At 45.5% G+C, this 27,606-nt stretch overlaps 2 protein-coding genes across 2 annotated transcripts; one reads left to right on the forward strand and one right to left on the reverse strand.

The window, feature by feature from the left end:
* Positions 1-1,512: 1,512 nt before the first annotated feature.
* On the forward strand, positions 1,513-3,600 carry ssr3 (signal sequence receptor, gamma). Its single transcript, XM_068745285.1, has 5 exons — positions 1,513-1,729; positions 2,273-2,399; positions 2,560-2,658; positions 3,051-3,182; positions 3,295-3,600. Exons 1-5 carry the CDS (start codon positions 1,597-1,599, stop codon positions 3,359-3,361), a joined length of 558 nt encoding a protein of 185 aa, XP_068601386.1. The 5' UTR covers positions 1,513-1,596; the 3' UTR covers positions 3,362-3,600.
* A 2,252-nt stretch (positions 3,601-5,852) lies between these two features.
* kcnab1a (potassium voltage-gated channel subfamily A regulatory beta subunit 1a) lies at positions 5,853-24,765 on the reverse strand. Its single transcript, XM_068745146.1, has 14 exons — positions 24,557-24,765; positions 14,257-14,300; positions 12,901-12,938; positions 11,675-11,754; positions 11,256-11,300; positions 10,631-10,675; positions 9,815-9,858; positions 9,649-9,735; positions 8,047-8,132; positions 7,003-7,123; positions 6,729-6,823; positions 6,509-6,629; positions 6,185-6,273; positions 5,853-5,942 (listed from the first exon to the last, which is right to left on the reverse strand). Exons 1-14 carry the CDS (start codon positions 24,763-24,765, stop codon positions 5,853-5,855), a joined length of 1,194 nt encoding a protein of 397 aa, XP_068601247.1.
* Between the last annotated feature and the right edge of the window lie 2,841 nt (positions 24,766-27,606).

The following is a 27,606-nucleotide window of genomic DNA, read 5'->3' on the forward strand; positions in this document are numbered from 1 at the left end:
AGCTTAGCTTTGGGCTAGTGCTAGAAGATAACTCAAAAGAAATGTGTCTCTGTGAGAGGTGATCTGTCAAAAGCACTCCTTGGGGTATGATCACAGAGAGATAAAACGTACCAGCATTGCCTAGGAGGCGTCACAGCGTGTGTCGTTATGACTGTAGCATCACTGAAGCCAAAGTAAAGGAGTCAGGACGAAAGAAAGAACCAAGCTTTCTTGGCATTGTGTTGGCAGGCCCTTTAGCATCACCTCCTCCCTCCCTCTGTGACTCCTTCCTGGCCCCCTGAAGTGCACAGTTAATCCCTGAACTCCATCCCCATTTACAGACAGGGACATCACGCGAACCCGCCCCGTCCGCTATGCATTCTAGCACGAACCCATGCGCTCGCTCACACGCACATGCTGTTTGCTCCTGCATCCACAGAGAGCAGCTCAGGGAGGGGTGAAGCAGAGCAGCGGCAGCAGCAGAACAAATATCTGTCTGGTCTGAAGACGTCTGCAGCGGCAGGCATGTGACTCAGGGGGATGAGATGAGGAAGGCTCATGCTCTACTGATGTCTTATGCATCTGCAGCCGTCGAGTCACACTCTCATGCACACCGTGGGCTACGGGATGTTTGTCAGATGAGGACGTGTATGGGGAGTTTTAAATATGATTTTGGATTCAACAGGGAAAGATATGATCCCATAGGATGGGATTTACTAAACTGACTTCATTTATTAATTTATAAGATTAAGATTTCATTCAACATTGTGGTTTAGAGGGGATGTATTGTTTGCCACACATCACATTAGTCTACAAAGGTCATATCAGTTTAAACCCTTGTTTCACGATTCATTCTGCTCATATCAATCACTATAGGTCAAATTTCTTTCTGATGAAAAATACCTGTCTGACATCTGACAAAGTCTGTCATCATAAGTACTGTAAACATTATGAGGTCATGACGTGACTCTCCTTAATCATTTGGAATCCTCGTGATTTGAAACATGCGGATCACGCTACCAGTCCCTCCTCAGATATGCATGGCACGAATACGCGCACAGACACGTACATATTGACCTCTAGTGGACTAGAGATGAATCCTGCATTTATTTGAACTCTCAATCCAGCTGAGGGAGAAACAAACTTCTTCTTTTTTTTGTTCGTTTGCGTTTTGGTATTTCATTAAATAGTTGGTGCTGCAATGAAGAGGGTTTTACGGAGTGTCCGCAACAGAAGTTGGAGACCAGAGGTGAAAAAGCATTCATGAGGAATTGGATTTAAGGAGACAAAGGGGCATTAGGAAGCATTTTAATCTCGCTTTTTTTTCCACGAATCCTTAATCCTTTATATTTTATTTATTTTTTACTGTAATTCAATGTAATTTATTTTTATATTTTATATTTAAAATACCTTTTAAATTCTCAGTTGCCAACAGTTTAAATCTTCTCCTGTAGAGGGCAGAAATGCTGTAGTGCGTCTGCTTTGGGAGAGACGAAGAAGAAACATTCTGACGTATTTCCGGTTTCGTGCTGACACGTCCCTCTTCTCCCCCAAACACCGACGTGTCAGTCTTCTTGTGTTCAGAGCCAGAGCAGCAAAGCCGGCCAAACACCAGACATGGCTCCCAAAACCAGCGGCAAGCAGCAGTCCGAAGAAGACCTCCTCCTCCAGGACTTCAGCAGGAACCTCTCCGCGAAGTCCACCGCTCTCTTCTACGGAAACGCGCTCATCGTTTCTGCGATCCCCATCTGTGAGTACCAGAGGCTGGAGCAGCTAGCTAGCTGGCTATGCTAACACCGATTCATATGAGGCGCAATGAAGGAATAGTTCACTGAATGCGGTGCTAGTAACGAGAAAGTTTAATTTAGGGAAGAAGTATCACTAAAACTGTCACATAATAACAGCGTTATAGCACAATATAGATAAGAATGGTAAAGCTATATCGATTATTGCTGCAGAGCATTATAGTGTAGCAACAATAAACCATACAGCTTTCCAGTACTCTTAAAGGAACTCTTATCGTTATTGTAGAATACCAGGTGGATTTAAAAACGCACTACTTACTTTTTTGGCCAAAAATGAAATAACAACTATAATTTATCTAATTTCCTAGCTACATTAAGTAGCTAGGAAAAGTTCTCAGTATACAAGAACGTGAAATGCTTGATGGATTTTTCTGAGACATCTTGTATCTTTAAACATGATTCTGAAAGTAGTTGCAGTACTTGTGCATTTAACCACCCTGTGGAACGTATTCTGACAGTTTCTCTACTCTTGATTGTTACCTTTGTAGGGCTGTTCTGGAGGATATGGCACATGGATCTTGTCCAATCAGCGGTTCTGTATGCTGTGATGACGCTCGTCAGCACCTACCTGGTGGCCTTTGCTTATAAGAATGTCAAGTTTGTTCTCAAACACAAGTAAGAAACTTGAACATCGTACACTGGACCTGTTCCATCAGAGGCTTTTACACTTTCTGGATTAATTTAATGAACACATTAAACTTCATTTATTGCTCATTTGGATTGTTCGTTTTCTTTTACTTACCCCGTTTGTGGCCGTTCTTCTTCCATCTTCCAGAGTTGCCCAGAAACGTGAGGATGCCGTTTCCAAGGAGGTAACCAGGAAGTTGTCTGAGGCAGACAACCGCAAGATGTCCCGCAAGGAGAAAGATGAGAGGTGAAGCACGAATCACGCATCGCGTATCTCTATACCGCAGCACAGTGGATGATGGAACTTTGGGTTGCAAGATCTTAAAATTAAGCGGGTTGTCCTACCTATTTATTCAGGGGGTACAGCGTCGGGACTCGCTGGGCTGTGCTGTTGACATTTTCTCACCTTGGAAGTAAATCACTGACGAGGAATGTTTAATATGAAACACACGGGAATGGAATATAGTGGGGACCCTTAGCCTTTTAGCTTCGAGTTGAGAGACCACAGAACAGTAATAATCACCCTGTGAAGACCGATTCTTTGGACGTCCTCTGTTTCAGAATAACTACCTAGCAGGGCTGCCTGCATTCCTCCATATATTTACGTGATTGTTAAAATGCTTTTCCTTGTTCGTCTAGGATCCTGTGGAAGAAGAATGAGGTCGCAGACTACGAGGCCACCACCTTCTCCATCTTCTACAACAACACCCTCTTCTTGATTCTCGTCATCGTCGCCTCTTTCTTCTTGCTGAAGAACTTCAACCCCACCGTGTATCTTTTGAATCATACTGCACACATCATTTTTAAACTGTCCTATCCTGACTCGATGCTTTTAATGAGTTCTATTGATACTTGCTTCTTCCTTAACCAGCTCTTCCCCCAGCAACTACATCCTGTCCATCAGCGCCTCCTCAGGCCTCATCGCTCTGCTGTCCACAGGCTCCAAGTAAAAGAGGATGAAAGGCTGGGGAGCTGATAAAAGATGTGTCTACTCTGTGATGTGTTTCTTTTTTTAAAGGGGCCACCAGAATATCACATTTCAGCTTCATTACATTCATGATCAAATGTCTGGAGAGGCTTTCTCCAGGTGTGTCTTCTGTTTTTTTGTAGTAAATAAAGCGATTGGTTATAGCTTGTCGTCTGTGTTGGAGCCCTTTCAGAATAAAACATGGAGTGGGACGCTGACGAATCCATTGGCAATGCTTTTATTTTTAATCACACTTTCATATAGGCTATTTACAGACAAACCACTGTCCAGGAGAGAAATAATAAAGCCGGATACACAAATAATACGGAAGCCGCTACGCAAACTAGTTGAGTTCGGCTGCTTTTATTTTTCACGGTTGTCCAATTTAAGTCACGGGAAGTGCATTCTGTAGATCAGCTGAACTAGAGTTCCATCAAAACCATTCAAACGCTGTTTAGAAACTCACCGAAAGACATCCCTGAATGTTTTTTTTCTTCATGTTGTCGTACGAGTCACAAGTCAAGGCACTCTGTCGGGTGGAGACGTCTCCATGCACACCAGCAGGTCGCCATGGTCACAGGCTTCAACTAATCTTTTTGACTTGCACACACACTAACAGTTTAATAAAAGTGTGAAGTATTAAGACCATATATGGCCCACATTTAGATAAGAGTCAAAACAGTGATTTACCTGCTAGCGTTCATGGTGTCGTTCTGTAAGGATGGCGCCTAACGGGAGGTCAGATCAGCCACCATTATATATTTAAGGCCCAATCAATGCAGAAAGACCTCAGGAAGTCTCTTCCTGATCCAAGGCCAGAGCCAAACTGCTTATTGATGCTCTGTTACAATTTGTGTAAAAGCATTTTTGGCAAAAGTCCTGCAAAAGATAGAAATGTACCTTTGATTAAAATCTATAGGATGCCTGTGCTGCAAGTCAAGAAATATACACCAGAGACAAGACAGCGACACAACCGGGACCTGGCCGACACTTCTGCATTTACCTGTGATGGCTTATATTCCATATGATAAACCAGAAGAGCACATGTGAAAACCGCGAGCGCTGAGCCCACCTGATCCGTGGTCAGTGCTGAAGTCTGAGCAGAAGCTCATCGCTTACTTTTCTTGAAATGCCGTTATTAATCCAGAAAAATCAATATTTACTATTTACATCATGTGTACTGTACAGGACAGTAAGAGAGGCCTATTCCTGGTTTTACTCAGGTTGCAAGGTCAGCATTTAACATGTTATGTACATACAAAAGAAAAAGATCCTGAAAATGTCAAAATAAAGATAATATTTTAACTACTCTAAAATACTTACTTTAATCTGTGTGTGCTGTTAATTTTTGCAGCACATTTTAGTACTGTTCTGCAGGGTTCGGTCAAATGTCACGTGATGAATAGGAAAAGGAAGAGAGGAAGAAAGATTTTTAGTTTTTCCCTCTTACATCCGGAGAGGAGCTGCAGTTCCTCAGAAATACCACAGGGGGGCGACACACTAAAGCAGAACAAACATGCATCCATTGGTTAATATACTCAGGATGTGAATCTAATTATTTCTCTGCTATCCTAAATACTGGCCCGAGTGTGTTTGGTAGTTGGAAGCTAATTTACGCTCATAGAAAACCAGCTTGTCGAGGCCGCATCCACAGCTTTCAAGACATTCTATCCATTTAGCGTGGAGCTAGGAGACGTTTTGAGCTCTTGCTCTTGGTAGTATATTTGCTGCATAGCATTTTAAACGCACAAAGGCTGACAGGAGATGTTCATGCAAATACGACTTTATCGTGTCGCTGTTCCTAACCTTTCAGCCTAAGCAAGTCACATGAATAAAATATGACCTCGTTCTCTATGTCGTGTTCAAATTTAATCGCATGTGGATGGAAGTCTGTGTATTATTAGAGCGGAAGGCTTGATATTTGAAGGTCTGAGCTGGGAAGATTCGAGCGGATGAAGCGTCACATAGCAAAACCATCTCACTCGACTACCACTATCAAGGTGCCCTCGAGTAAGGCACTTATAAAGCTGCAGCGGTTTTCATAATGTGCAGCCCGATTCCCAACCGTAGCCGTAAAACCGTTTCCATGCACATCACAAACCGTTAGCTGTTAGTCCATAACGTGTCGTCTGAATTTCTTACGGAGGCCCCTGGACGGATTTGATCTGACACACATCTGAAATGCAACACTAAGCTCTGCATAGTTATATTTTTGATGGACTAGTGCTGGAAGGGTTAACGCCTTAATAGGAGCAAAGGTTTTGATCGAATCAGAGGGACTAAGTCGCATTTGAGGCTGCAGAAAAGCTGACTCTTGGCCGAGTTGGACCAGACCAGACCTGGTAGAGCTGGTCCGGCTGGGACAGGTTCCTGTATGCAGTCATGGGCTGAGGACGGTTGTTGAAGAGGATCCGGACAGAACCGCAGCCTTGAGGGTCCATGGTTGAGCAGCCAGGTAAGCTCCTAGGCCCAGTCTAAGAGCGGTAGTCCTTTTTGCCATACGGCCTGTTGCCCAGGATGTGGTCAATTTCGGAAACGACGTGAGAGGTCATCTTAGGAAGGACCTGGGCAGCGAAACAGCAAACATTGAGCGTGCCAGACAGGAAGTGAGAAGCAAGCACAAATAGTCTCTGGGTGTCCCTCAACTTAAGAAGCACCGCAAGAACTTCACGAAGACTAAAAATGAAGAATCAACTGGACTTGTTCAAGTGTGGTTGAAGACATTTCACCTCTCATCCAACAGAACTGAAGAAGCCTCTTGAACAAGACCAAACAAATCCAACCAATTGTTCCTGCTTGCTCTCACCTGTATGGCCCCGAGGTTCTCGGTGAGCTGCTCGGGGTTGGACGTTCCCAGAAGAACGGAGCTCACGCCTTCGTTCCGTAGACACCACGCTGGACGAAAAAAAGAAAGGTTGATGTTCATACAGCGGCCACTTGATGGCGCACTGCTGCTCTCACAAGAACACGAAACAGATTCCTCTTCTACCTGGCCTTCCCAGATACATAGGAAAAGAAGTGGTGACATATTCCAGAGAGCCTGGCGCAATCTTTTTAACGCCCAGCTCATGGACCCCCCCCCCCCCCCCACGGTATTCCTGAGAGGGTGGAGTCACCAGGGGGTTCTCACCCACAGCCAGCTGAGGCAGCGTGCAGGCCAGCTTCTCCGCCATGTGGTTCAGCTCCTTCAGCTTGACCTGTTGCTTCCTCCCGTCCTCGCTTACGATCTTCTCCCTCAACCACTGATAGGACTGGCGGGAGGAAGAGGAGGAAGAGGAGGAAAAATAAGTTGACCGAAGGAATTGGAATTTCAAAAGCAAAGTCGTGATTTTGTTTTTCTTTCTGTCCACCTTCATGGAAGCCCTGGAAGATTCAGGAATGCCATTTTCGTATTTTCCCGTGATGATGCCGCACGCCAGCGGAGACCATGTCATCGCCCCGACTCCTGTAACCACGGAGACCGCGGCGGAAAATACAGGAATGTGAATGAAGAGATGATAATCAATGCGAAATTATGCCCTGAATTTTACTCAAATAGCCGAGTGCAACTCGACAATTCTTCTCTCTCTCTCTCACACACAGACACACACACACACACACACACACACACACACACACACTTGCCTATCTTGTGGTAAAGTTCGGGCAGCTGAACTTCTACTTTCTCTCTCTGGAACAAATGATACTCTGCCTGCTCACACACTGGAGGGATGAGATTAAACTGTCTCGCCACTGAATACGCCTCCTGGAGATAAAAGAAAAACGAAAAGGGCAGACAATCAAAGGACGGTTGAATCGAGACCGTGGAATTTGAGCTCGTGATTTTTGCCGTACAACCGATTAACAATGACTTGAATCTGTGTCTTTTTTCCTTCTGGTGAGGGTAAATGAACGAGAGAGAAATAAAGACAATGCGGCGATGCAGAGGAGAGTCAAGGTTAGGAGCTCGACTCCTAGAGGGGGGGGGCGACCTGTGGGAGCGTGGCGGAACTCGCCCAATCAGTATTCCTCACCACGGCCCTCTGAGGAATCATAACAGTATTCACATGTTTCACTTGCACACGTATGAACGTGTTGCTTCTTTATATACGTCCCACCCCCCTCCCATAGTGCCCCTGCAGTGGACAACATGTCTGCCCAACAGAGAGCTGCTCGGAGGTCATTCATTCAGTGTGACGAGGATTACATTGGTGTCATTGTTCAATTTATACAATTTATAAATGCTGCAAGTGCAACCCATGACATGTTCATGGTCTGTGTGTGTGTGTGTGTGCGCACACGCATGTGCCTGTCATGTAAGCGGAGGAGCAGCGTTTGCATCCGCCCCCCCCCCTTTCATTACTGATGCTATCTAAATTACACAGCTTTCATCTGGGCGTGTGTTCCACAGAGATATCGGCTCCTCGCCACTTCTCGTCCGGGGAAGAGGGAGGGGCTGAGAGAACGCACGTTGGGTTCTTCAACGCCACTTTCATTTGTTCCTCTCTGTCTCACACACACACATACACACGCGCACACACACGCACACACAATAAAGTGAATGTCGGGAGGGCGGGAAGATTTTGACAGGAGGAGGAGCTGCAGGAAAGTGCTGGAAAACACTCCTTACTTTAGTTGGCCTGACGGTTGCCATGGTTATGAGTGATGTCTCACACTTTGGACCCTTACCATGATCTCCATGGCCGTCCACCGAGACGTTCCCCAGTACATCGCCATGCCTTGGTTGATCACGTAGGTCATGGCCCGAACAATCTCTGTGGAGAAACACGCACGGCGTCGTCAGGAGGCGGACCGACCGACTCCGTCACAGCGAGCTAGTGAGGACGCACGCAGAGAAAACGTTTGCTGGAAGACATCAGTATTTGTCCATCCCTTTCCCCCCCCCAGCAGAGGAAGCATTCTGAACGCAACGGGGCTTAATGAATCCACTTCCCTTGTCTTTTGCACAACCTCCGGAGAACAAAGTCTACACGAGGAAGAGGAGATGAAGAGCTTCAGGCGTGGGCTGGAAGCCACTTTGCCCAGAGGCTGGCAGCGGATTCTGAATGAACCGGCAATGGCCGGGCTTCATGAAAAGAAAAGGAAGACAAGGTAGAGAAAGAGAGACGGACGAGACCCAGAAGCAAAAACTGAATTATGAGAAAGCGGGTGCCTTTGGGAGATTCATCTCCAAAACAGCAAGGATAAGAAAGAGAAGAGAATAAAGAAGAGAAAAAAGCCAAACGCAGGATCTAAGCTGGCCAATGGGAGCAGAGACAGACGCCGTCATCACCCGTCCCTAACGAGCTAACGAGCTCACATGCTAACGCTGCTCGAATCACATTCAAGCGGCTCCATTTTCAAAGGCGCAATTAGCTCAACTCTGCTGACGATGCGATTCGACGTCTGTCAGCGGCTACACAAATCCAGATTAGGGCTGTCATTAAGGGTTCTTCATCACCGCCCTGCGCGCACGCCAATTACACTGCAATCCTTCACTTGCGGCGGGACCCTATAAAACCGCTTCTTGACAAGGCATCAGAAAGTTAAGGAGGAGAATCTGGATGAGAGAAAACAAGGAGTTAAAGAACAGAATGTATAATCAACAGGAGCGTAAAGATGTCTTTCCCCCGTTCATTTGGCAAGCGATAATTAACCTGAAATACAGATGCGTGCTGAAAGCGATCTGTCGAGGGAAATAGCATAGCATCAACCCGAGTAAATCATTATCTCTCTCTCCCGTCTCTCGCTGCCACCGTCTTCCTCGCCTTCCTCCTCGTCCCGTCCCGTCCTGCTGCAGCAACATGTTGTGATGGTGCATTTAATTGCAGCTTGCCACAAATGTCTGGCCCAAATAGGAGGCGGACCGGAGGAAGGAAGAGCGATGGAGTGGCGGACGTGAAGAGGAGCGGGAGCAGATGGTGGGAAAAAGAGATGGAATCTATGAGGAGGCAACAAACCGGGAAGAGTGAAATAAAGGTCTTTGTGTAATTCAACTTTAACCTCAGGAACTTAAAACAAATCAGATTTTCAACCTAAGCCTGTGATGATGTTAAAATTAAACTTTAGCTCTGCGTGAGAGAAGATTATTTTATATTATGTATAGTTTTTTTTTTACCCCACTCTGCCATGGCATTGCAAGATGATCAAGAATCAAGGTTTACATGAATCTAAGGTGGCAGCATTTCTAAAGGGCAGTTCATGAAGGTCATTGAACACCAATCCGAAATTCCGAATCCTTTATTAGTTTGGCCGCAGGTCATGAGAGAGAAGCCGATCAGGCTGACTCACCCTCCATCGGGGTATTGCTGTCGGGGCGGTTGGCGAAAACCACATCCACGTACTCCATCTGCATCCTTTGCAGGGAGCCTTTCAGACCTGAGAGGCGCAGAGACGCCGTTTAGGGTTTTGTCGTGAGAGACGAGAGACGGATCTCAGGCCGTTTTGAACGTCTCACCTTCAATAATGTGTTTCCTGGAAAGGCCCCTCTCTGTCTCTGCTCTGATAGGACGAGCACAAACCAATGATCAGAATTGGTACAGACCTTATTATGCATGCATGTGTGTTTATACAGCACAGGTGGGTCCATGAAGTGTTTTATTCTCATGCATTATTCCATAGACGACATCCAGCCCCCCCCCTACGGGAGAGAGAGGACTGGATATTGGATATTCCTCCAGGAATGTTCAGGAACAGAAAATAACTTCCTCCTTATCACCGGACCCAGCTGGATGCGCTCTGCCAAGGATGTGTGTGTGTGTGTGTGTGTGTGCGTGTGCGTGTGCGTGTGCACGCAGTAAGCCGTTTTCTTTATCCTCTCTTCCACTCCGAGCAGAGAAACCGGTCGTTCCAATAGCGGACGTTTTGTGTGGCTCGATGTTGTTCAGGTTATTACAGAGAAATAGAAAGAAGTAAAACCCCTAAATTAGAAGAAAGCGCCCCCCCCCCCCCCCCCAAGTGTGGCCTCCTCCTGGGGGGGGGGGGGGGTGTCTCCTGGGGAGGCAGGATGGAGATGGATGCTGGGTTACAGCTGGAGGAAAACCAGAACCTCAGCGAGAACAGAGGCTAACTTGCTAACAGTCAGCGAGCTGCCGTTATTAGCCTGGCGAGCATCGTTAGCCGCTCCAGGATGGCTTTTGTGGTATAATCATCCAGATTATAAATAATGAGGTTTGGGATTGGATCTGTAAACACGTCACTTTGTCAGGTAGTCTGCACCAAAATGGCTTTTCCTTGCATAGCAAGTGAAGGTTTCCTGACGTTCCAAACTTACTTTCCTCCCCAGTAGAGTTTCGTCGTTATGACCAAGCTGGATCGTCTGAGACAGGTGAGAGAGAGAGAGAGAGAGAGAGAGAGCGTTTAATGGTTATTAAATGTGTATAACTTCAGGTTTAGAGGTCACATTCCTCTTTTTAGTTTAATTACTCCCGAGTCTGCGGGAAACTTGCCCGACATGAAACCGCTCCGTGGCAGGAAAGAGGTCACGACCCCGTTCTAGAGTTCGTTAATAGTACTGAAAATGGCGCCGTTTAAAAAAGCATACAGAACTGAATATTTTCAAAGTGGCAGGAAAGCAAAAATGCCTGCAAGCAGACTTCCGTAATGAATTCAACTTTCAACGGTTCGCTTGCGTGTGCAGAAATGCATCTGAACAAAATGCTGACGAGGCGTGCGTCATATCTAACGGTCCCAGCATCCGACGTGACGACACGAATGCACGGGAGAAAGATCAATCCTCATCTTGTAGGTTTGAAGACTTCCCCTGCTGCCTCTCACGGCGCGCGCACGGACACACACCCAATCACGGCGCGCACACAGACACACACTAGTCATCCTCCATTTCCATTCTCGCACACGGAAAGTGACGAAGCCATCAGACACGTTTATGCTGCCATTACCTCCAGCACTTCTTCTTGATGATGTTCCCCAGAATGATTTCAGCCCTGTGAGGCAACACAAATGAGTTGGATTCATTAAGCTGCAGCAAACGACCCCCCCCCCCCCCCCCCTGCAGGACAAAGATGGCAGACTTATCTGTGAATGGTTAAAAGTCTGAAATATAACACTTGACAGAATCTGCGCCTCACTTTTCTTTTTATGTTTTGTGGTCTGTTGATACAGAAGAAGTGGCTTTATCTTAAACACTGACTAAAACCATAGAATCAATATTGAAAATGCGTGATACTCCAGAACCACCTTAAATAAATGGAACTAATCCGACTTCGCAGGACCGAGTCCACCGAGTCCATAATCAGACAATTCTTGGAGCCTCCGTGGACGTTTGCACCTGACCAGGAGAAGGTCGCGCGACACCCACCTGCCGCCTGCATAGACCTCGGCTGTGTCAAACAGGTTGACTCCGCCCTCGTAGGCGATGGTCATTAGCTCCTCTGCGACCTGGCGAGACGTCAGGACGGACAGAGGTGATGCAGAAAGGTCAGTGTGCAGGAAATGCATTCATTTCTACTGTTCATGAGCCGTGTGTGCGCGTGTGTGTGCGTGTGTGTGTGCATGTGTGTGTGTGTGTGCGTGTGGAATCTGCTGGTCTGCCTTTGTCCTCATATGGACATTCAGCATTCAGCAAGTTAAATTATAAAGGGCTGAGGCGGCATAACAACGTGTGTTAAGGTCCCTCTTAAAGGTAAAATAATTCTATTTGAAGTCATTTCTAGACTTGAACCTCTCCTAATTTATTCATATTTAAGGACTCCATCTTCATCATATTCCACCCTGATGCTTTCGGAGAGGATGGATGGGGCGGGGGGGGGGGGGGGGGAGAACTACGGCGAGCAGGACATCGACCACGTCTCGTTCAGGCTCTGGGCTTCGGACTCTCATTAAAGCAACAGGAGCAGAATGAAAAGGTAGAGCTGCCAGTAAAGGAGAGGAGGATTTAGAAAGGAGCACTGAAAGCGGAGATGAATGGCATGTTCCGTCTCTTAACCGGTCTCTGCTGGAGCGCAGGGATGAAACAATCCGTCTCAACTACCGGGGGGGGGGGGGTCTGCTAGACCTTTTTGAAGGGGCGGGTGAAATAGATTGATGCTGGAGATGCACGTCGGAAACTGATGAATGGACGTGTGAAATGGAAAGTGCAAGCTGAGCAGATGGAGTTTTGTGGTTTTGTGGACGGCAGATGAAGGGACGGAACGGACAGAATGGGAACGTGGGCGGGGGGGGGGGGGGGGGGTCCACTCTACAAGGAGGACCTTTTGGCCTTTGGTTATCGGGCAGTGAGTCTCAAGGTCCCAGAAGAGATCCTGGATTTTTTGATCACATTAAAATAAATTTGTATAAAAAAATTTATTGCAGTAAATGGAGCTTCAAAAAGTGTTTCTCAATATCTCGGTTGACTATTGGCTGATGTGTGTGTTACAGCCACACTGACCGGGACACCTACATTTAATTTAGAATTATTCATGTGCAATAATGTACACATATTTATACACTCGGCGCTACAGAACACCAAACCGACCAACCAATCAATCAGTCAATCAATTAGAAGTCAGTTTAAAATAACTCGGCATGCAGGATGCGTCATACCTCGTCGGTTATCTGCCCCCCAAACGTCACCCACGTACCTGGAAGGGATAGAGATTCCAGCGTTAGGAAACAAACCCCGGGTGTCCCGTCCCATGTCCGTCTGTGTTTGCGTGTTCTATGTAACACGGACGGACATGGGACGGGACGACTGGAGGGTGTCCCGTCCCATGTCCGTCCGTGTTTGCGTGTTCTATGTAACACGGACGGACATGGGACAGGACAACTGGAGAGCGTCCCGTTCCATGTCCGTCTGAGTAACACAGACGGACATGGGACGGGACAACCGGTCTACTCGGTCCAGATAGACGCCACACAAACGAAACATCCCCCTCTTTGCAGAATTTTCAGCTCCTCTGCCAAACATAAAAGGTTGAGTCTTGAGAAAAACGTTGGATTTATTTACCCAGAGGGGTCACACACAAAAAAAGTCACCATTCCCTGTTGCACTAGGTTGATTTTTCCAAATCCCAGACGGCTGATGGGGGTTTCACGCAGTCGGCGAGTATTTGAGCTCGACGGCTGCCTTCATGTTCAAGATGCATCTTGTGCAACACGTGAATGTTAATTCGGTCTAATAAATATCGCCTCTGAACAGGAAGCGATTACTTTCCCCTCGTAAATGCATTAGCTGTTGCAAATGACCGACAGTCATTTTCTAGGTCACACGGTTAAAGGAATGCAATGAAAAGCAGACAAAAAATAATTAGAATGTGCTGCCACTTTAAGCACTCAGTGAGAGAAGTGCATACAAAACAAATAGTCAATTATCCTCTCTGTCAGCAACTAATATGTAAATCTATTTTCAAGGGTCGCGCACACACCGGCGTAAAAACCAGCTTTTTAAATGAGCCACAGATTCAGCAGGTGAATTATGAAGCCCAAACATCAGAGTCAAGTCACAGAAAGCGGGATTCAAATCTGGTCCGCCGACATCGGAATGAACGGAGCAGCGGCGACGGCGATGTTTAATGTCAAGGTCCCGCGTGCATTATGGGTAAAAACAGCAGGGGTGGCGTTTGGATTGAGAAACAGCCGTTTCTTAATCCCAGAGCAAGCTGGTGTGTTTGTTTGCGTGAATGTGCATTTATATGTAAAACATGAGTGTTTATGTGTCCCCGGCGGATGTATGGGAATTATATAACCGCAGAAGATTTGTTGTTTTAATAAGAAACAGGCATAATTGTTCGATTCCCAGCACGACTCCGACTGTAGTCTTTATCCGTTTCAAGTTGCCAACTTTTACCGAGCGACTTAATTAGATGTCTCGCTGATTTAAAGCAATCCCGTATATCAGAACACTTTCTATACAGTGCGGTGCAGAAGTGCATTGTGGGCCGTAACAAAGGGTCTACTCACCAAGTCCTAAGCAGGACACTCTGAGGCCTGATTTTCCAAGATTCCTGGAATGAAAGAAGAATAGAATCAGATCTCTCGTAGACATCCGCGCTGTAAAAATCACACCGATATGAACCTCTGCCTTAATTATATCAAAACAGTGTAGTTTTAAATGCATTTAAATAAAGTCTGGAGCAGGTGCAAAGCTAAAACTGCAGCTCCGATTCATCAGCTTGCTGACAGCTCATGTTTTCCTGCAGGAGTTTAGAGTTTATTTCTGCACTTTTGGACTGCGAGAGGATTTTTAAGAAGTTATCTCAATCTAAACACCCATTGGCTGACCCCAAAAAGAAATGCTGAGGTGTAAAAGAAAAAACGTGGATTGGAACGCTATGAAAGGTGTGAAAAATGACAACGCTTTTAGACGAAGGCTTCACGGAGAACAGAGGCGCTGAGTCAGACAACGCTCTGCCAGCGATTAATGACGTTGCCGCCGTTCGCCCAGTCACGACCATGAATGATGACCACCCAGGTGACCTCTAACTCAAGTCTAGAAAGGAACAGCCTGCATAGCAATGAAACGGAGAGCAAAGAGCGGCCGGGAAGCGTGATTTCATAGCAAAACTACCTCCCGATTAATCTATTAATGAACAAAAGCAAGGCAGGAATCGTGCTCTAAAGTCAGGAAAGGAGAGAAACGCCGACTCGAGTCATAACAGGAACAAATAAATCCTCAAATAAAAGCGCTGAGCGTGCACGACACAATTCAGCTCTCACCGGGATGATTGGGCATGAATGGAAAGAAAAGTGTGTGAAGAGGATAACGAGATAAGATGGAGAGAGTGAAGAGAGGAAGAGAAATAAAAATAGAAAGGGATCGCCCTTAAAGAGATGCTTCACAGCAACATGCTTAGAGACATGCATGAATATAAATGACCACTAGCGTGCACACACACACACACACACACAAACACACACACTCGCCAATGCAGCCCATCAAATATTTAATGAAAAGTGAACCACATCTACCATAACAAGCCTTCATTCATTCATCTCCACTTAAACGGGTCTTTATTTACCCGGTGATGGACGGTAGTCTATTTTTCCTGTTTTCTCGGCAAGCATCATGAAAAGCAATAACAAACAACAATGGAGTTATCCCAAACTGCACGGGGGGGGGGGCTTTGAGTCAATCCGACATTGAGACACTCCTCCTCCCACGTTATCACATGCATCAGGCTGCAGCCCAAGAGTGCAATAAGAGTGACCCTTTGCCTGCAAAAGATTTATACAAACAAACATTGAAATCACAACCATCATTCTTACAAAAAAAAAGTCTCTTTTGAAAGGAAAACAATCCCCATAGGTGCACGGCCGTGCGCATTAACCCATGCAGTCGTGCATGAATGCGCCTGTACTGCGGGTGCACGGGCTCAGGGTTGCTGCGCCTGCAGTTGAGCGCGTCTGCACGAAGGAGCGATCACAGTGGGGGCATTTCATGCCTATCAAAGCCTGAGCAGCGAGTGGGTTGGTGGTGAGGGGGTGAGAAGCAGCGAGTGGGTCGCTTTCAGAGCCTAAACACAAGCCTGTGTGGAAGTGGTCTAAAAGCTGCCACCTGACAGGCAAGGTCACGCGAGACTCGGAAGGTCATACAGCCGACTTTCAGTATCTTCTGCCTCACATCCTGCGAAAAAAGGCAGAGACGGGGAGGCTGGAGACTCGATTCAATGTTTGTTCACTTAGCTGGTGAAATGTCTGAATGCAGCATGTGGAAATACACAAACACACATCATGATGTTTTTTTAAGGTTACGGTTCTGCTAGAACCGGACTGCTGCCCCGGCGGCCACACGTTATGTAAAACACACGCATCTCTAGATGCACCTCCTGCAGCACATCGGCTTAGTACTTAATATGCAAAGTGTTCACAGTCAAGCGAGGCATGAATGCCTTCAAGTTCTGTCTTCCCCTGGCGGTGCCTTCAGAGGCTGCGTGGAGGTTTAAACGTTCACATACTGCGTAATCATCTACCGTCTGTGGATAGATCAGCCGAGCGCAACACCACATGTGCCTCCAGTGAATCAGAGCGGCAGCGTGGGCAAGAGATCCTCACAACGTCTGAATCATTCCGTCAAAGTCCCCCTCGCCGTTCGGCGGCGAAGCCCGGACCGTTTCCAGAGGTCCAGCGAGAAGCCCGAAGAACACACGGGTTTCACAGACGGGGATCCACAGCACTGGAGAATCGTTTTGATGTAAAATCCATTTCACCTTCTATCTGAAAGGAGCCATAGGGGACCCTAGCTTGTTGATGGGTATTCTGCAGAGCACGGTGATATCCTAGCGTGGATGTGAGCCAACTGTTAACGCATATTCTGGACAGACTGGAGAAAATAGTGACAAAGAATTATTATTTTTTCCTTCCAGTGTTGTGTCAGACTCAGAAATTCTTTTCTGCTCTTGGACAGACCGGCTTTGCGTCTTAAAACACATTTCTGGCGAGATCAGGGACGTGGAAGATTATAGCAGGTAGCAGAAGAGACGTGTAATATTTGTTCTTTTGACCCTTTTAAGATTGGAAGAAAAGTGCAGCGCGTGAACATCATGGTGCCGTTTGGTGCATTTTTACCTGAAGAGAAAAGAAAAATCAACGTATCCTTCATCGAATAGAAAAACGGCTTTTGTTTAAGTTCCCCAAATAGTGAGCGTCAAGTAAGAGCCGGGAGGCAAAACAAAGCAAATACATAATTAAATTTTGAGGAGCTCTGAAAAGACTTTAAAGAAGCGCACACACACGGCGTCAGGATTTCAAATACGCTAAGAGCTTCAGGATTCAAGCTTCCAAAGTGCCTTTGAGCACAACATCACAGCATCACTGTCAGTTCCTCGAGCTGTCGTCAGGGAATTCTACTCATTTAACGACGACGACGTTACAGCGAGCGGAATGCACTGGGTGTGGAGCCTGAGTGAGCAAGTACACACAGTGTGTACAGTATAAACGCTCTATACATATGCAAATATAAAAACACTTTGACCTTACAACATGTCGGCCAAGTTGTAGGTTTGGGCTGATTTTAATAAACCATCAGTGTAAATAGGAGTTAAGCTTATTTAATGTTTTGCTTGTAATGTATGTACCTATAAAATGTTCTTCAGCGGGATGCCTCTCCAGTATTCTTGATTTCATCATTTTATTTGAGGATTGATTTTTGCAGAAAAAATGCCTCCAGTGAAAATTTGTTCCCGGATGCTAAAAACATCACACTTATATAATTTATAACTGGGTGGTTGAACATTTCGTAAAAAAGCCAGATCCATATTAAGGATGCCGCTGCAGCATACGTCGTGAGACTCAGAACAAATACCTAATCCAGGTTTTATGGGGATTAGCGGGTTTTATTTTGTGTGTTTGCAGTTCCCTGCTGCAAAACGAGAAACAAATAAAACATCCGTCCCTCTTTACAGCAGCAGAATCTAACGCCTCGGCAGCACCTCTGAGCCAAACGGGAAAAACGGCACTGATCTTCTTCACCGATCTGAAGCGGGTTCAGGTAATCCTTCTGGGCCATTAAACACACTAGTTAGGACTTCAATCGATACGACTGAAGACACATGTCTGTGCGTGCGTGTGTGTGTGTCACTAATTTCTTCTCGTTGCCACCAGTTGTCGAGTCGTTATCACAAACTAATTTCATTGCCCGTGGCTTCTCAAATGAAAACCATTCAAAAGCGTTTTCAACCAATGCGATTTCACCTGAGTCAGCAACTATCCAACAACTGTACGAGATGCAGAAAAAGTTGCTTTCCAGACTAAAATCTAAAATCCTTACGGAGCCGTTTTTAATTTGCTGTCACTCGGTTTCCAATCAAAAAATAAATAAATAAAAAGTCATCTCAGCAAAAAGGGAAAATGCAACTTTTTCAGTTTATTTTAACATAATTAAATACACCCTCCCAATGTCTGCTATAGGTTGACGTTTTAATGCATATTAACCACAAACAGAGCAGGACGCCGTGCACGCCACGCTCACTATTTTGCTCCATGGGAGTGCCCGATCTGATCAAACCAGCTGACATCACTTCCTGTTCCTGATGCAGCCTGCAGCAGGATCGGCGCCGATAGTGCTGCGACTTCCTTACGACGCCGCCGCACCTCTAATAAACTGTTATAAACACTTAAGCATCCGTTTTATGATCGCCGGGGTCATAAAGCCCCACCAGGATTGAGTTATTGCACCCTTGAGTCATTAACATTCACGTAATGAAAAGAGGTCATTGGTTAAAGGGAAACATGGCGAATGGAATAAAACCAGCAATGAATTAAATCTAATGTTTTGTTTTATTGAACGAATAAATAGATCACATCACGTGGGAATATTATTGTAATACGCAGAATTGAGAAACAAAGAAAGCTAAAGAATATTGGACAATAGTTTATCTCAATGCATCCGTTTAAAGTGCATCTCTGCTGTTTATCCACCGACCACAAACATGGATACACTTTCACGCACACACAAATACAACAAGCCGGTGGAAACAAATGAGTGCTGCTCCAGTTAGAATCACGTTAGCAGACCATTAACTGTAAAGCTTAGGCTCTCCCAGCATGTAATTACGACTTATTGGACTTTTATGGAGGTCGTTACCATATTGTTTTATTGCATTAACAAAATGTAAAAAATAGTAAATAGTCAGTTCAGGCGATCTGCATGTCTATTTTTTAATATTTTAATCTGCGTTTCATTATATTCATGAACGATAAATTGATATTAAATGATTAACAGACTGGTAGCCTTAAAATACAGCATTAATCCAACACCTTTGGACATGTAGAGGTGAAATGTTCAAATGGTTGTTTAGCAGAGTTTAAGGGTTAATAATGGGCAGCGAATGAGCAGCAGTCGGGTCGATTCGGGTCTCTAGTCGTCTCTCTTTTTGCTAAATCTTTGTGTAATGTGTTAATTAAATTCTAACGCAGTGAATGTGATAAATTAGGCTTTACTTCAGATGTGCTAGCTCAGTGAAATACAATGCTGACTGGCAAAGTATTAACGACCCCATATATATATATATATATATATATATATATACACACACATGCAACATGACTAATTACACTCATCTCATCGAGCTCGTTGCATTTTTTGTTCCTCTTTTTATCTCATCCAAAAGATAAAAGCAAAAATAACGCATCAACGGCACACCTCGCAGCATGAAAGCTCGCATGTCGAATCATGCGGACAGAAATGATGAGAAACTGCACGAGTGAGAGTTTAACTCCACGGAGTGCAGGGCTGCATCGGATCGGCACGCTCCCGCAGAGTAAAGACCTGCTGCCGCCTGTTAACAATTCATACATTCAAAATGTGAAAATGAGCAGCCATTACATAAACCTCCCTCCGTTTGTCACGCTGTTCCACTCATCACAGCTTCTTTGTTCCCTCACTGCCTTTAACAATGCAGACACACACACACACACACACACACACACACGCCTTTAGACTGACTCTTATAGATCTGGATCTCTGAAGGCGTTCACCCTAAGACACTGTGCTTGCAGTTTGATTGTAAACTTGTAAAAGTGTGTTTGTGCCCAAGGGGGGGGGGGGGGGGTTCTGAACCCTGCAGGGCGGGCGCTGCGCCCTCTTTTTCAGAGCGTGTGCCCTTTTTACCAAAATGCCAGTCAGTCTTTAAATGCCACATATTATGTTGTTACACAACATGTGGGTTTACCTAAAAGTAAAAAACCAACAACAGTTCTGTTCATTAAAAGTTGTGAAATGACTCCACTTTGATGTCCTGCGGCTCATCGATCTGTTCTGCCATGAAGCTTCCACACAGGATCGGCTGATTTAGAACACCGGATTCTTGTGACCTTTCAAAAGAATGGAGCAGAAGAAGATGTTTGTCTGGTCTCAAAAAGATAAAGAAGAAGAAGGTTAAACCGAGGCCGTTTCATTTCAATACCAGTGGAATCACAAATTCCATCAAACACACACATTAGACAAACCCACACAGAGCGCGCAGAACATCGCCATGGAGACAGAAGTCAATTATGGCCTTCATATGGATAGAAACACACACACACACCGCTTCCTCTGCTACACACAGCTGAATGGGGGAACCATTGTTGCTGCGTCACCGTTTTTTTTGGACATAATTCATTAGCATGCATGATTTTGGCTTTTCTTTCATTTTCATCCATTTGGATTCTTCACTCTCTAATTCAAGGTTCCCAAGTTTGGGCCGAAGCTCCATCCTGCTCTTTGTCAGCGTTCAACCTCTGAAATCTGCTTCGATTGTTCCGCCGCTGCCGGTAAAGGAACCGCAGATGAAGATCAGAGGTTCCGGCAGGCGAGATGAACAGAAGCCACGTGGATAATAAACCGGAATTAAAGTCAGCGAAATGAAACCGTGGATTCAGACTGTGGAAACCAAACGACGCCCTGCGAGGGTTGACGAGACGACATGAGCTTAACAATAACGAACAACATTTCAGAAGCAACAACAACAAATTTGGGGGGGTTTTGCTCTAAAGTATTTGTTGCGAGTCGTAAGTGTAGCTTCTGTTCATGCATTCATGATATATAGGCAGCCTTTATAAAAAAAAAAAAAAAAAAAAGAAAAAAGAAGCGTTTCTCACATTCGAATTTGTGTTTTTCCAAAAGCATTTCCAAATTGAACAAAGGCACAAACCGAGGCTGAGATTACCATAGCAACATGCTGAGAAAACGTTAATTCAGACCATTGAGTCGTCGTTGGTTGGTTTGAAGCTCGGCTGGAGGCACTAAGAATCCCGTCTTTTATTCCTTCTCATTTTTATTAGTGTTGTTGTTGTTTTTTCCCGTTAAATTGTTTGTGCTGCAGCGTAGAAAAGAACAGCTGCATGGAATTCACACAGCCCTCACGCTTGTTTTTATTGCCACACATTTATGGATCACCAGGATAATTTGGCATCTCCCAGATTTTTTTCTTTTTTTTTTTTGGCTTATTTTACCCACAACTGAGCTTTTTGTTGTTGGTGTTTTTGCCACAGTTAAAATCACAGTGGCTGAAAATGAAAGGCTCTTCCTTAGCTGTGTTAGCATCATGTGATGTCCGTGCATCGAATTGTCTTTGCTCCTCCCATATAGATAGAGATAAATGTCAGAACAGGGTTGTTGTTGTTTCTTTGCCGACTGCCTGTATGTGTGCGTGTCCGTAATGTTCGGATGAGGCAGACGCTTTAAAGGAACTTACTAAAGTTCTGCTCCAACAGGCATGAGGTCCCACCCTGAGACAGATCGGCTCCCCCACCGCCCGATCAGGTGGCAACTCTTGCTCGATTGATCCGCCGATGGGCCTCGTCCAACTCAATCTTTCGTCTTATGCTTCTTTTGGAAGGTGAAAGGTCACAAGGACATGAGAATCAGCTGTGCCTGATGCTTAATGCCTGTGATGCCGTTCCCTGGTGGGCCGATGCAAACCCTGTACAGTAATCAGACTATCACGTGATGAAAATTCATTGATCTGATATGGAAATCTATCCCCTGCAGATCTGTCCGATCAATCGAGCAAGGCAAACGTTGTTCACAGATTCAAGATAAAGGAACTCATTATGGATCGGATGAGTCGTCGCCACGGCGACAGGAGGAGACTTGCTGTGTTTTAGCAACAGCCTCTCGAATCTTCCGCTTCTGCTGCACTGCTGGAATGAAATGCAAAGTGTGGCCATGTAAATTCACCACAATCAAGCCTCTTGTGTTTCTGCGTACATCGATGCATCCAGCAGCCATTATACAGGAGTCAAGCCTGCTCCGACTCTGCTGTGGTCCCAGCGTATTAATATTTAAAGGCCTCGCTCCAGCTCGCCATAGGACACCTGAACAACCCATTAGCCCATTACGTCACTGGAACGGTCGCGAAAAGGATAATTATAAATACGTTGATGCATTTATTAGTGCTCAGCATCCCTCAAAGCGTAAACGCATCAGAACGAGCAATAGAAGCTAGAGAAGCAGAGAAGAGGAACGACCTGCAGAATCACCTTTAAATTTACTTTCCACGGAAAAGCAACACGTTTCCATGGAAACAACACAAACTAAAGTAGCGTAAAATCCTATATATTTAAAGGTGACTGTATCCTGCCATTATTTGTAATGTTGAGTGGATCTACTCTAATCACACACCCTGAAAGTCATTCTTCATCCGGTCAGCCAGGAGACACTTTAACACATCTGTTGTCCAACATGTGAATCCAAGTAAAGATTTGTGTCTGTAGGTGTAAATAACAAAAACCACTCGTGTGTTCAGTGTGATATACAGCATTTGAAATACACCCATCCTCAGCTAACATGCAGAGCAGATGGAGCGTACGACCCCGGCTTCACCTCTTGAAACAGAAAGAGAGAGAGAGTTTTCATTCAAAGGTTGAGAGAGAGAGAATCTGATCTCGTACTGTAAAAAAACCCCAAACATTACTGTCAGGAGGAAACAATGTTGCCTGTTCTTGTTTCCTTCCCCCTCTTATCTCAGAGTTGCTTCCATTGTTCCCGTACGGAACGTCATCCTTCCACTCCTATTGTCAGGAACACTTTCACCATCCTCTGCCCACTAAACATTTAATGACAACCTGACAGGAAGACCACACTGGCATGCGGTTTGACATCCTATAGAGAAAGCTGTACATAAACGAGTGTGTGTGTGTGTGTGTGTGTGTGTGTGTGTGCAGCTCCATCGCCAACTAAATCTGCAATTTATTAAGGCAATATAACAAATTGCAACCAACTGTTATCAACCAGTCTCACCTATCCCAGCAGAATCATTAGCCGCCACCACCACCATCGGGACTCAAGCAACATGGATTCTTTTTTCTCATCAATGCCAATCAATCACAAGATCTTCCTGGAGAGTCTAGCGTGTCAGATCCTTTCAGACAGATTGATCATATTATCTGCTGCTGATGCTGACTTTCTTTCCACACGGTTCTTGGCTTTTGACACCCAGCCCGTCTCACCTGTGCCTTTCGGACCTGCCCGTCATCTTTCAGCACCAGTCGAAGCCGATGAATCAACCAATTTAAAATGTAATGCACCCGGACAAAGTCCACAGTTTAGTCCACAAGTCCACAGCTCAAAGCATTAATAAGATTCTAACATATAAAATGATCCCACATGAATCCGTGTTTCATGTCACCTTCTGTTGATATTCACTTCCTTCGTTTCTCCGTCAGATATGAGCCCTTACAATTTCATTTGCAGCTCTAAAGTGCGGCAGTAGAATGTTAAGCAAGAAGCAATACTGTACAAAAAAAAAATCAATCAGATGAAAATTGTACTTCTGAGATTTTAACGGATATTATTATAACTGCTGTTTAAGAGGCCTTGTATAAAAGTAAACTCAATGTGGACTTTTCATCGTAGATGAATCAATTAGGAGACACGATAATTGTTTATGGCAGCAGACGATGTGTGATAATTAGTCTGTCAGAGAGACTCCAGGGAATACGTGGCAGAAGGGAATCTTCCCTGAGCAGCAAGGAAGAAAAGCCCTATTCAGACACACGGCGGTGGCGGCGGCGGCTGATGAGTCTGCTGGGAATTATGCTGCTGTTGAAAGGATGACGCTAAATGACGACCGCAGACAAGGAAATTAAAATTTAACATGCGTGATCTAAGGATGCAGAGGAAAACCATTTCCACCAACTCAAAGCATTTATTTGCAGCTAAAAAAGTTTTCACAACAAGAGAAAAGGCTGCATCAATTTAGACATTTGCTGACATCTGTTGCTCATAATGAGTCCTAAAATTGCCCAAAGCTATATTCAACATAGCCAGATGAGATCTGACACAGCAGCATGCGAAGCGACTTAACTCAAGAGAAAATCAACACAATCAAATGTGTTAAACCGGAGACACAAAACAAGCCCTCGTAAAAGCACCGTCTGGTTCCGTGCTGATCCGGAGAACTCGGAAAGAAACTAACGGCACCATGTTTGTACGCAAGATTCGGAGCCGGATGCTGCCAGAGTCAAACACACAAGTCAACCGGGGAAGTGGCGGTTTCTCAACAAGCCATTTTCTGATTTAGGCGATATTAAAAGCCTCTTTGGAGCTCTACATAAATTCAGCTTCTAGATGGATGTAAAAAGAGTCCCTCAGTGGAGGAATCGGGCTGCGGTGAAAATAACAAATGTGTGGACTTGACTAATTAAAAATAGAGCAGCATAATAAAAGAGTGATGAAGAATGATAAGAAATATAGAAATATTAAATATAGAAAATTTAAAGGACAATAATGCAGATTATGGCATAAAAAAAAAAGTCACTAAGCCACACAAACACACACCTGTACTTCATGCCAGTGTGTTTCCCCGTGGACTCCTTGAGCGAAATGTGTCGTGGCGTGAAGGAGCCGAAGCTGCGCGCGATGATGGCCACGGTGCGGAACTTCGCCCGGGCTTGGTTGACCACGTTGGGGCTGGTGGCGCTCTGCTTGCTGTGCTCCCCGTTCCCCCTTTTCAGGTTGTGGTCCGTGCAGGCGATGGACACCTGCATGGCTGCACTTCAGGTGAGGGGGGGCAAAGCCAGAGATGAAGAGGCAAAAAAAAGTGCAGGTGGGACAGAAGCAGAGGCGCGCAGGGGAATTCAAATCCCTTGATTCAGCGTCCTTTTCCTTGCAAGTGTTCAAAGTCTCCTGTTTCCTGCTGCAGCGCTTTTTTCCCAGGGAAATGGATCGAGTCTCTTAGTCGCTGTCTTCTAAAATCTGTGTCTCCATTTGCAGCTTTTTTTTTTTTGCTCTGTGAGGCAAAAATCGAGCTGCAAAAGCTTAAAGCGAGAGTTCCGTTGAAGTGTTTCCTGGGAGAGGGACAGTGCACCAAGAAGGTCCCCCCAGTTTCTCCCCTTGCTGCCTTGCCCCCTTCTCTGAGCAGGTCTCATCTACGGAATGACTTTCAGGAGGAGCTGGATGGAGTTCAGAGGGATGCAGGAGAGATGGAGCTGCGACCCGAGCGTGTCGCTCTCCCTGGTCTGACTGCGCGTCGGGAGAGAGAGAGGGAGGAGGGATGAGAGAAGGAGGGATGAAACAGAAAAGGGGGGGCCACTCTCAGAACCTGGCGGGGTTTCCTCACTTCTTCTCCGCGTTCCTCTTCCTCTCCCTCGCTCCTGCCTGCTGATGTTGCCTATCCAATATGTTCACGACGTCCAGTAGTTCTTTTTGATGCTTCTCAGCAGGTCGTCCATTCCCAGCATTCTTTGGGATCTTTATCGGTGCTGGCGAGGCGGGGGCCGAGCGTGGATGCATTGTACCCGAGTTTTAGATCAATACTCCCCATATAAGACCGGATAAAAGCAATACCAGACCGCACACAGAAACACGCCGTGTCAGGCTTTATTAATTTACCTTAAACTCCATGCTATTCATGCTCCGATGATCAATAAGGGAGGCTGCGTTTCAGCTGTGATCAATATGAGCATTGGTGTTTAAACGACTCCGGGGCTGATAAACTGCGTCCGTTGGGAGGAACATTGCTGCTGGATCTTCTTTGGGTATCGGTCCCTATAGTGCAAGTCATATTAAATCATTAATCATGACTCAGCATGAGTCATGATTAATTAATTAAGGCTTCGAATTCAGGCCGCAGATTAGGATTAACGGTGCCTTTGATCCAACTGGTCCCAGTCTGGGAGCAGCTCTCTCCCAGTAGCATCACGACCGACTGCCGACCATCACAGACGATCTGTGGAACGATCAGATTCTCAGGTTTCGGGTATTTTAAGATTTATTTTTTCCATCTTTTTATTTCTAATTATCTTCAGTTTCGTGATGACACACTCCTGACTCTGAGGTAACTCATGACAGTGTCCTACTTATGCACCTGTGCGTGTGTGTGTGCGTGTGTGTGTGCATGTTCTACTTAAGGCAGGATCGTGAGCTTTGTCAGTAAACGCCCACACACTCCATAATGAAATCCTCATGACTTGCCACATGCTACGGTCGTAGCTCAGCAGGAGTTTTAAAGCAGGTAACTCGTACCTCGTACTTTAGGTGTCGTTTTATTGTCCTTTAAAGTTAAACAATTCATTTTCTGCAGCGATATGAAAGAGATGCTCCGTTTTCTGAGATGCTGGTGCACAGAGATGCAGCGGACTGCGCGGATCACGCTAATGGATCTTTGCCTTAATGAATGGTGTGTGATTTAGATTTAACCATTTCTCCAGTTGTTGCATTTGTACCTTCTTACCTTCAGTGTGCAGCAGGCACTCGGAGACGCCAACAGAAACACACACAAATGTAAAAACCAGCACCACGTAATGTTGATTTAAAGCGATTGTGATACTGGTTTTCATGGGAACTCAGTTCGTCCCTACCCCCAAATCCCCATCGGGCATCCCCCCCCCCCACACACACACACACACACTGACACACTGCTGTGGCTCAAGCTGCACACAAAATGTTATTGTTTGCACCATATTCTGTTGGCATTTTATCCGCGAGCTTTTCATGCTCCCTCCGGATCAGGAGAATGCGTTGCAGAGACAGAAACAGATCTCTGGTTCTCACGAGAGACGTTTTACTACCAGAATGTCTGGAATGTGAGTAATACTATGGTGTGAACGAAATGCTGGAAGTTTAGCTTGTATCCTTTAAATCAGACAAGGGGAACAAATTTGGTTCCCGTGCTTCGAATGTTGAAATGCCGCGATGCCGGTCCTAAAACTCTAAGCGCCGTCTCCGGGCCGTGGGATTGAACAGTCTGTGATTTGCTGCAATGGAGGAAACCCGATTTGTTTGCATCATCAAATTCCTATCGAAACCGTAAGTTATGCAAAACAAGGGGAGAACGTCCCACTGAGGCAACGTCAAAATGTCCTTTAATGGCGTTAGAGCTCGTGTACTGTTCAGGAACTTATTTTAATCTCCAGGTTTACTCCCCTTGGAGAGTTGGATACTTGAATCAGCATCTGCAGGTGTTGGAACTAGGCTGAAATGTGCAGAAAGCAAGGAGCAGGTGCAGCCGAACACCAAAATCAAGAGAAAATCTAAATCTGATACCTTTCCTTAGAAACACGGAGTCACAAAACGATAAAAAGGAAAAAGTAGTTCTGCAGAAATAAGGTCGTTGTTAAAATGACCTTGGCTGCAGCTCCTGGGCTGAAGTCTTTCTTTAAAACCAAGTCACCCGACTTCCTCCTTTAATTGCCTCCAGATCAGCATGGCGACCAGAGAGCCCTTGTCCCTTGAACATGATGTCTTTTCAGGGTATTTTTCTCAAACCGCTGAAGCTCTTGTTCTTCTCGACAGCGCTGTGTGACTCAAAAGCGTCGGCCTCAGTGACACTGGAGGCTAAAACAGAGGGCGGATTAAGATCCCTCGAGCTTATCGGGATTAGTCGGCTT

The sequence above is a fragment of the Brachionichthys hirsutus genome, chromosome 11, assembly GCF_040956055.1.
Source record: "Brachionichthys hirsutus isolate HB-005 chromosome 11, CSIRO-AGI_Bhir_v1, whole genome shotgun sequence".
Taxonomy (NCBI): Eukaryota; Metazoa; Chordata; class Actinopteri; order Lophiiformes; family Brachionichthyidae; genus Brachionichthys; species Brachionichthys hirsutus.

What these genes read in the sequence shown, in the direction of transcription:
- ssr3 (XM_068745285.1), top strand. Translation starts at nt 1,597, where the DNA reads ATGGCTCCCAAAACCAGCGGCAAGCAGCAGTCCGAAGAAGACCTCCTC. An exon ending in CGTTTCTGCGATCCCCATCT is followed by an intron (nt 1,730 to 2,272) that starts GTGAGTACCAGA and finishes TTACCTTTGTAG; the next exon opens with GGCTGTTCTGGAGGATATGG. An exon ending in CGCAAGGAGAAAGATGAGAG is followed by an intron (nt 2,659 to 3,050) that starts GTGAAGCACGAA and finishes TTGTTCGTCTAG; the next exon opens with GATCCTGTGGAAGAAGAATG.
- kcnab1a (XM_068745146.1), bottom strand. Translation starts at nt 24,765, where the DNA reads ATGCAGGTGTCCATCGCCTGCACGGACCACAACCTGAAAAGGGGGAAC. An exon ending in AAACTCTACTGGGGAGGAAA is followed by an intron (nt 9,859 to 10,630) that starts GTAAGTTTGGAA and finishes TCGTCCTATCAG; the next exon opens with AGCAGAGACAGAGAGGGGCC. An exon ending in CAGCAATACCCCGATGGAGG is followed by an intron (nt 8,133 to 9,648) that starts GTGAGTCAGCCT and finishes GTTTCTCCACAG; the next exon opens with AGATTGTTCGGGCCATGACC.